This window comes from Phasianus colchicus, chromosome 33 (assembly GCF_987193195.1).
Source record: "Phasianus colchicus chromosome 33, bPhaCol1.hap1.1, whole genome shotgun sequence".
Taxonomy (NCBI): Eukaryota; Metazoa; Chordata; class Aves; order Galliformes; family Phasianidae; genus Phasianus; species Phasianus colchicus.
Window position 1 is genome coordinate 3,361,589 of NC_143468.1, and position 9,063 is coordinate 3,370,651.

Here is a 9,063-nt window from a genome sequence, read left to right on the forward strand (position 1 = left end):
CTGCACTCAGGGCTGCCCTGTGCTCTGTCCCCAGCACCCCGGCCCTGCTCTGAGAGCGAGTTCTCATGTGCCAATGGCCGCTGCATCGCTGGTAGGTGGAAGTGCGATGGGGACCACGACTGCGCTGATGGCTCTGATGAGGTATGGTGCCAGGGAGGGGAACAGCACCCCATCCTGCCCTCAGGTGGCAGCAGGGACCCCTCACCCCAGTGCCTGCCCCTGGACAAGGCTGTGAGGAGCTGGGGGCTGAGGGCCCAGCCCTGGCTGCCATTATGGGGCAGGAAGCAATCACAGCCTGCGCTGTCCCTGCTGACCACCATCCCTGGACCTTTCACTGCAGAAAGACTGCATACCCCGCTGTGAGTTCGACCAGTACCAGTGCAAGAATGGACACTGCATCCCCATGCGCTGGCGCTGCGACGCCGATGCTGACTGCATGGATGGCACTGATGAGGAGGACTGCGGCACCGGAGGTAACAGCAGCACCGGGGTCACCAGCTGTGCTGGGGATGGGGCTGAGCACCAGAGCAGCACCTGGGCGTGACAGGTTAGGGTATAGACTGCGGCCTATCTCAGGCCTAATTCAGCCCTTCCTGTGGCCTGATTCAGGCCTACCTGCGGCCTAGCTGCAGCCTGACTCAGGCCTAGCTGTGATCTAATTCGGGCCTACCTGTGGCCCAACCCAGGCCTAACTCAGGCCTAGCTGTGGCCTATTTCGGGCCTACCTGTAGCCTAGCAGTGGCCTAACTCAGGCCGAGCTGTGGCCTAACTTGGGCATACCTGCGGCCTGATTGTGGCCTAACTCAGGCCTAACCGTTCTCCCTGCACTGCTGCAGTGCGCACCTGCCCCCTGGACGAATTCCAGTGCAACAACACGCTGTGCAAACCGCTGGCCTGGAAATGTGATGGAGAGGACGACTGCGGGGACAACTCTGATGAAAACCCTGAGGAGTGCTGTGAGTGACGCTGCCTCCCTGCTCCTGGTGGTGTCACCACCATGGCCCTGCCAGGCGCAGGGGGGAGGCAGGGCTGGGGTGTGCTGGCTGCCACAGGTGCAACAAAAAGATGGAGCCCCTCTGCTATGCACCTTTAGTGGTGCGGGGAGGGCAGGGGGGCTCCTCTCAAGAGTGGCCTCACAGATGGGTGGACGTGGGGCTGGAGCTCGGGTTTAGGACGAGGCTGGTGGGGCAGAGAGGCCGTACCTTGCTGTGGTGCCAGCAGCGGGTGATTGTCTGCTTCAGTCTCTTTGCTTTAGTCTCTGGAGTCTGCTCACGTCTGTGGGACTCCCTGGGATCGGGCAGAGGCCGAGCAGCGGCTCGTGACCGGCGTGACAGTCTGGCCATGGCGTCTCCTTTCACCGTCACCGTTTGTTTCTGTTTGCTGGTGCAGTGAAATTCCAGTGTCCCCCCAACAGACCGTTCCGCTGCAAGAACGACCGGGTATGTCTGTGGATCGGTCGGCAGTGCGATGGCATTGACAACTGTGGAGACAACACCGATGAGAAGGACTGTGGTGAGTGCAGACCAGGCTGGCTGCTGGCCTCAGGCTGTTCCCTGCAGGGTGCTGGGCTTGGCCTTGCCTGCTACTCCTTCCCCAGAGTTGGGGGCAGCTGCAGGCACTGCAGGGCCCTCCCCAAGCTGCTCTCCCCCTGCTACACACATGGGGCCGGGTACAGTGCTGCCTGTACTCCCACAGAGTCCCCCACGGCCAAGCCCAAGAGCTGCAGCCAGGACAAGAATGAGTTCCTGTGTGAGAACAAGAAGTGCATCAGTGCCAACCTCCGCTGCAACTTCTTTGACGACTGTGGGGATGGCTCTGATGAGAAGTCCTGCTCTCAAGGTGGGTGCGAGCAGGGGGCCGTAGGGCACTGGGTGGCTGTGTGGGTGCTGACCGTGTCTCCCACACAGAGCACAAGTCCTATGACTGCATGACCAACGCCACCATGTGTGGAGATGAGGCCCAGTGCATCCAGGCACAGTCATCCACGTACTGCACATGCCGCAGAGGCTTCCAGAAGGTTCCAGACAAGAATTCCTGTCAAGGTACTTTCTGCTGCTGAAGGTCATGTTTATGGCTGCTTTTCATCCTTAGGATGCATCTTGGTGTCTGTAAAGTGGCTAGGGTGTTGGGAATGGTATCCTCAGGGCACAGATGTGGGGCCTGGGGGTTGGTGGGGATTCTGTGTACTGTGAATGCAGACCCCAGGGCTGAGTCTGGAAACACCTCCTGGGCTCCCTGATCCCACCTCCCCTCTGCCCAGATGTCAACGAGTGCCTGCGCTTCGGGACCTGCTCCCAGCTCTGCAACAACACCAAGGGCTCCCACATCTGCAGCTGTGCCAAGAACTTTATGAAGACTGACAACATGTGCAAGGCAGAAGGTCAGGAGGGGGTGTGGGTGTGCACAAACCCTGAGCGTGCCGTGCCTTGCTGCAGGACTCAGCTCCTGATTCCTTCTCCTCACCTTTTGCTCTGCCTGTCCTGATGGGATGCTGGCCCTGACCCTGTCAGTGTGTTTCATCCATCTGTCCCTCCCCAGCCCAAAGGGGTTGAGCACCCAGTCCCATGCCATGGAGCCTGGCTGACTGCAGCTCCCTGGGTACCACTAACAACTCCTCCCCTGCAGGTTCGGAGCACCAGATCCTCTATATTGCGGATGACAACAAGATCCGAAGCATGTACCCCTTCAACCCCAACTCAGCCTACGAGCCGGCCTTCCAGGGTGATGAAAACGTGCGCATCGATGCCATGGACATCTACGTCAAGGGCAACAAGATCTACTGGACCAACTGGCACACGGGCAGGATCTCGTACTGTGAGCTGCCTGCCTCCTCTGCTGCCTCCACAGCCTCCAACCGCAACCGGCGCCAGATCGATGGCGGCGTCACCCATCTGAACGTGAGCTCCATCCCCACGTGCTGGGATGTGTGCAGTGGGGCGGCCAGCCCTGACCCTCCGGCCCTGACTTTCTTCCTGCTGCCCTCCCCAGATTTCCGGGCTGAAGATGCCACGGGGTATTGCTGTTGATTGGGTTGCTGGGAACATCTACTGGACAGACTCCGGGAGGGATGTCATTGAGGTGGCACAGATGAAAGGCGAGAATCGCAAGACGCTGATCTCAGGCATGATTGATGAGCCTCATGCCATCGTGGTTGATCCACTTAGGGGGTGAGACTCGAGCTCTTTCCCTCTTACCCTCTATCCTACTCTCACCCCGCTTCCTTACCAACAAACCCTTCTGTGGTGGAAGCTCCCTGTACCCCAGGGCTGCACTCTTTGTCAGGGTGGGAGGTATCTGAGGTCAGCTCATCCTGCTAGGATGGTGCTGGGAGGAGGCTGAGCATTTCTTTTCTGCTGGGGTGTGGGGCTGTCCTGCTCATCCCCTTCTTACTGCCCTGCTAGCAGTGACCTGCCCGTGTCCTTTGCAGGACTATGTACTGGTCAGACTGGGGCAATCACCCCAAGATCGAGACAGCCGCAATGGATGGGACGCTGCGTGAGACCCTGGTGCAAGACAACATCCAATGGCCAACAGGTGAACGGGAGGGGTATGGCTGGCTCATGCTTGAAAAGCTCAGCTTGGGTGTGTAGGGCAGGGTGGTGGGTGACTGTGCTGCTTAGCGGGGTTTTTGGGTGGGCTTTGAGCCCCTCTCATGGCTGTGTGTGCACCAGGCCTGGCTGTGGACTACCACAATGAGCGGCTGTACTGGGCTGACGCCAAGCTGTCCGTCATCGGCAGCATCCGGCTCAACGGCACCGACCCTGTGGTGGCCATTGACAACAAGAAGGGTGAGCAGAGCATTGTGGGAGCAGCAGGGAGGAGGCTGACCTGTCCAGGGGTGACATCCTGGGGTTCTGGATTGGGTCCCACCTCCTCTTTCAGGATGGGAGACCCGAGCCCACCACCCATCTGCAGCCTCTCCTCAACCCTGTCCATGGCAGCACCTGGCTGGCTGTGCTGCCTGCCCCTGTGCTGGCCTCACGGGTCCTCTCCTTGCTTTCCCAGGGCTGAGCCATCCTTTCAGCATCGACATCTTTGAGGATTACATCTATGGTGTCACCTACATCAACAACCGCATCTTCAAGATCCACAAATTCGGGCATAAATCCGTCACCAGCTTGACGTCAGGCCTTAACCACGCCACCGACGTGGTGCTCTACCACCAGTACAAGCAGCCGGAGGGTGCGTGCTGGCCTTGGGCCCCCTCTGCATTTGGGGGGAAGGCAACTGGATCTCTCCTATGAGGAAGGGTTGAAGAAACTGGGCTTGTTTAGCTTTAGTAAAAGAGCTTGGTAAAGAGGAGGCTGCAGGGAAACCTCATTGTGGCCTTCCAATACTTTAAGGGAGCGTATAAACAGGATAGGGAACGGCTGTTTACGAGCGTGGATAGTGATAGGACAAGGGGGAATGGTTTAGGGGGAGGTTTAGGTTGGATACTAGGAGGAAGTTTTTCACCCAGAGGGTGGTGAGGTACTGGAACAGGTTGCCCAAGAAGGTTGTGGATGCCCCATCCCTGGAGGCTGGATGGAGTTCTGGGCAGCCTGGTCTAGTGGTTGGTGACTCTGCACATAGCAGGGGGTTGGAAGTCAGTGATCATTGTGGTCCTTTTCAACCCAGGCCATTCTATGATTCTAACCTGGTATGATAGAAAGGGTGAGGGGAGCAGGGGGGGACTGAGCCAAGTTGGGGTTGTGAGGGGTGAGGGGTTCATGTTGGCTGGGGCGCAATGGGAAGCTGCCAGCTGGTGACCCAAAGGTACTGGTTGCTGTGGGGCTTGGACAGCTGTAGTGCTGTGGGGCAGCGCTGTGCCTCACTCTTGCTGTCCCTTCTCTCTGGCAGTGACCAACCCTTGTGACCGTAAGAAATGTGAATGGCTCTGCCTGCTGAGCCCCAGCGGCCCTGTCTGCACCTGCCCCAATGGCAAACGCCTGGACAACGGCACCTGTGTGCTCATCCCCTCCCCCACCGCCTCTGCTGTGGGTAGGTGCTGCTGTGGGGGTGATGATGAGGAGGAGGATGGAGGGGGCTGCGTGGCACAGCCCTGCTCACCTCCCACCCAATCCCAGTGCCCACCACCGACACGTGCGACCTGGTCTGCCTGAATGGAGGCAGCTGCTTCCTGAACGCCCGCAAGCAGGCCAAGTGCCGCTGCCAGCCACGCTACAACGGGGAGAGGTGCCAAATCAACCAGTGCTCAGATTACTGCCAAAACGGGGGTCTGTGCACTGCTTCCCCATCCGGTGAGTGCCATGGGGCTGTGAGCCTTTGGTGGAGAGGGTGGGTTATGTAGGCAGACAGAGCAGAACTCTGATTGCTCTCATTCCCAGGCATGCCCACCTGCCGCTGCCCCACCGGCTTCACGGGATCCCGGTGTGACCAGCAGGTGTGCACCAACTACTGCCACAACAACGGCAGCTGCACAGTGAACCAGGGCAACCAGCCCAACTGCCGCTGCCCACCCACCTTCATCGGGGACCGCTGCCAGTACCGTGAGTGGGGGGGGTCCTACACCTGGGGAGGACTCGATGCAGGTTGGACGTTGAGCTGCTGGAAGGGAGCTCTGCAGAGAAGGACCTGGGGGTGGCCAACAACTGCCCATGGGCTGAGCATGAGCCAAGAGAACCAATGGGACCCTGGGGGGGCATTGCACAGAGCGTAGCCAGCAGGACGAGGTGGGGTTATCTCCTCTTCTGCCCCCACCCTGAGCCCTCTGTGCCCCACAGAGCAATGCTTCAACTACTGTGAGAACAATGGCGTGTGCCAGATGACCAAGGATGGTGTCAAGCAGTGCCGCTGCCCACCGCAGTTTGAGGGTGCACAGTGCCAGGACAACAAGTGCTCACGGTGCCAGGAGGGCAAATGCAACATCAACAGGCAGAGCGGAGAGGTGTCCTGCATGTATGTGCCACAGTGCTGGGCAAAAAGGAATTGGAGGGTGAAGGGATGTGAAGGAGCCTGCATGCCTGGGGTGGGGGGTAAAGGGGGTGGGAACCCAAAATGCACTGTTTGGTGCAGTGGGGCCCCAGGGCTGGCATGGAATGGGCACCAGTAGCTGGCAGGGCTTTGGAGGGGGCCTGCTGGCATCCCTGGGTGTCTGTGCACTGAGCTGGATGCCCCACAGCTGTCCTGATGGCAAGATAGCACCCAGCTGCCTGACCTGTGACAGCTTCTGCCTGAACGGCGGCACCTGCTCCATCAGCGACAAGACACAGCTGCCTGAGTGCCTGTAAGCGAGGGGGATGGGGAGGGGGCAGGGGGGAGGGGGACGGGGCTGAGGGGGGCCTCCGGGGGAGGAGCCTGGGAGGGGCTGCGGTGGGGAGGGGCCCTGTGCCAAGCCACGGGGAGGTGCCTCCTGCCTCCCAAGCAATGCTGACAACCCCCGATCTGTGTCATCCCCCCTCACCCCCCCGTACCAGTCTGTGCCCCCTCCCACCACTCCATGCCCCCACTTCCCTCCTCCCCCCCCGCATGCCTTCCTGCCCCCTCTAACCCCGGGCTCTCCCCGTGCTCTCAGGTGCCCTCTGGAGGTGACGGGGATGCGCTGTGAGGAGTTCATCGTCGGCGAGCAGCAGAGCGGCCGTATGTACAGGGGAGGGGGGTCGGGATGTGGCTCTGCTGCAGCAGCTAGGATTGGGCACTATGCCCTTCCACCCCCCCCACTCCCCCTTTGAGCCCTCTGACTCCCACCCACCCCTTGTACTGCAGGAACTGCCTCCATCGTCATCCCCATCCTGCTGTTGCTGCTCCTGCTTGCCGTAGTGGCCTTTGCCTGGTACAAGTGGAGGATTAAAGGGTGAGTGAGATGGAACTTGTTGGGGGGGAGCTCTACCCCATGCTGCCGCCCCCTCCGACCCTTTTGTTCTTTGTCCCCATGCAGTGCCAAGGGCTTCCAGCACCAGCGGATGACAAACGGGGCCATGAATGTGGAGATTGGGAACCCAACCTACAAAATGTACGAAGGGGAACCCGACGATGACGTGGGGGAACTGCTGGATGCTGATTTCGCCTTGGACCCTGACAAGGTGGGGCTGGGGGAGGGCAAGGGGGGTGGTCCGACTCGGTGCAGGTTGGGTGCTGAGCTGCAGGAAGGGCACTGCCCCACCGCTGCCGCCAGTGGGCATGAATGGGGCAGGGGGCACAGCTGGGGCTGTGGGCTCAGTGCTGGTAGCGGGGAGGATGCAGGGGAGGCACATTGCAGGTCTGGAGCCCCCAGTACAAGAAAGATAGAGAGCTGTTGGAGAGGGTCCAGAGGAGGCCACAAAGATGATCAAGGGGCTGCAGCACCTCCCCTATGAAGACAGGCTGAGGGAACTGCGCTTGTTCAGCCTGGAGAAGAGAAGGCTGTGGGGTGAATCATTGCAGCCTTCCAGTACCTAAAGGGAGCCTACAAACAGGAGGGGAGTCAGCTCTTGGAAAGGGGAGATGACAGCAGGACAAGGAAAATGGTTTGAAATTGAGGGAGGGCAGATTGAGGTTGGATGTTAGGGGGAAGTTGTTTGCTGTGAGAGTGGTGAGGTGCTGGAACAGCTGCCCAGAGAGGCTGTGGATGCCCCGTCCATCCCTGGAGGTGTTGAAGGCCAGGTTGGATGGGGCCCTGAGCAGCCTGGGCTGCTGTGAAATGTGAAGGTTGGTGGCCCTGCATGTGGTGGGGGGGTTGGAGCTTCATCATCCTTGAGGTCCCTTCCAACCCGGGCCATTCTATGATTCTGTGATTCTGTTAGAAATGACCCTTTTAGGGTGGACAGCACTGTCACTGCAGGCGCTGGGCTATGGGGCAGAACCCCCCCCAGTCTGGCATTGTCCCCTTTTGGGCTGTGAGCCCACTGACCTTACATTATGCCCTCCCCCACACACACAGCCCACCAACTTCACCAACCCGGTGTACGCCACGCTGTACATGGGAGCACACAGCAGCAGGAACTCCCTGGCCAGCACTGATGAGAAGCGCGAGCTGCTGGCGCGCGGTGCGGACGACGAGCTGACCGACCCCCTGGCATAGTGTGGGGGGGGGGCGGTGAGGGAAGGGGGGGGAGCCGGAGGGTGGGAGGGGTGGGGGGCCGGGGGGTGCAGAGAGCACTGTATAAATGTACAAATGAAGGATTATTACTTTTCTATGTGAGCAGTATTATTACCTGTATATTCCCCGGGACCACCTCTCTCACGGCTTTGGTTTAGTTGAGATTTCTTGCCATCGGGGACCCCCCTCCCCTTTCCCACCCCCCCATCAGCGTTGGGTGGAGGCCGGCAGCAAAGGGGCTATGGTGGGGATGAGGATGGAGGTGGGCTAGCTCCCCTCTGTGCCCACAGATTGTCCCCCCCCTCCCCCCCCCCAGTTCCCTGCCCCCCCTCTGGCCCTGTCCAGCTGTTACAGGAGGATGGGGATTGAGCCCCCACCCCATTATGGGGGGTTTGTTCCCCCCCCTCCACCTTGCACATTTTTTAACAGGAGAAAGAACACGCCCCCCCCCCCCCCCCCCCGAGCCGACCTCGCTTTTATAGTAGAAATCAATAAACGCATGTGGGGGGGCGGGTTGGAGGGGGGGAGAGACCCCATCCTTTTCATGTTGGGGGTGGGGGGAGGAAACGTTTTAATAATTTTTGCTGGATTACTTTGCAACTAAACAGAACCAGATATTGTTATAAATAAAATTTGTAAAAACTGAAGGAGCGGGTCCTGATTCTGGGGGGGGGTTACGACCTCGGGGGGGGGCCCGACCTTACTGGAGGGGGGCATCGGCGATGGGCAGTGCTCCCCCCCACCCCCCCATCGTCGCCGCCAGATGGCGCCGCCGCATATGGGATGGGGTGGGATTTGGGGGGGGTATCTGAGAGCTTCCCGCTTCGCTCTCCCCCCTTGCCCCCCCCCCCCTCACTCTCTGCCCCCCCTGGCGCTGCCTTTGAACGCCCCGAACCCGCTCGGCTCTCAGATCTATTTCTGCGCAGCGCTTTTGTTCCCGTATCGCTCCTCCATCTCCGGAGCTTCCCCCCCCCCCCCCCCCCTTCTCTTTCCTCCCCCCTTTTTCTTTTTCGCTTCTTTTTTCCTTCCTGTTCATATCTATTTTT

At 59.9% G+C, this 9,063-nt stretch overlaps 1 protein-coding gene across 5 annotated transcripts in view; it reads left to right on the forward strand.

The window, feature by feature from the left end:
* The window catches only part of LRP1 (LDL receptor related protein 1), a 59,221-nt gene extending 50,557 nt beyond the window's left edge, over window positions 1-8,664 (forward strand). For 4 of the 5 annotated variants that reach the window (XM_031610078.2, XM_031610075.2, XM_090128502.1 and 1 more), the window contains 21 exons: window positions 35-141; window positions 341-473; window positions 837-956; window positions 1,390-1,512; window positions 1,696-1,839; window positions 1,908-2,042; window positions 2,261-2,380; window positions 2,626-2,897; window positions 2,989-3,167; window positions 3,428-3,534; window positions 3,672-3,788; window positions 4,006-4,182; window positions 4,840-4,980; window positions 5,067-5,240; window positions 5,328-5,489; window positions 5,724-5,898; window positions 6,122-6,226; window positions 6,515-6,579; window positions 6,706-6,793; window positions 6,878-7,022; window positions 7,859-8,664. In XM_031610078.2, the coding sequence (XP_031465938.1) occupies window positions 35-141; window positions 341-473; window positions 837-956; window positions 1,390-1,512; window positions 1,696-1,839; window positions 1,908-2,042; window positions 2,261-2,380; window positions 2,626-2,897; window positions 2,989-3,167; window positions 3,428-3,534; window positions 3,672-3,788; window positions 4,006-4,182; window positions 4,840-4,980; window positions 5,067-5,240; window positions 5,328-5,489; window positions 5,724-5,898; window positions 6,122-6,226; window positions 6,515-6,579; window positions 6,706-6,793; window positions 6,878-7,022; window positions 7,859-7,999 (2,930 nt within the window). In that variant the 3' untranslated portion in view covers window positions 8,000-8,664. Of the gene's footprint in view, window positions 1-34; window positions 142-340; window positions 474-836; window positions 957-1,389; window positions 1,513-1,695; window positions 1,840-1,907; window positions 2,043-2,260; window positions 2,381-2,625; window positions 2,898-2,988; window positions 3,168-3,427; window positions 3,535-3,671; window positions 3,789-4,005; window positions 4,183-4,839; window positions 4,981-5,066; window positions 5,241-5,327; window positions 5,490-5,723; window positions 5,899-6,121; window positions 6,227-6,514; window positions 6,580-6,705; window positions 6,794-6,877; window positions 7,023-7,858 lie in introns of those variants that run through there. The other variant, XR_016460830.1, reaches the window with a different exon arrangement.
* Window positions 8,665-9,063: the final 399 nt, after the last annotated feature.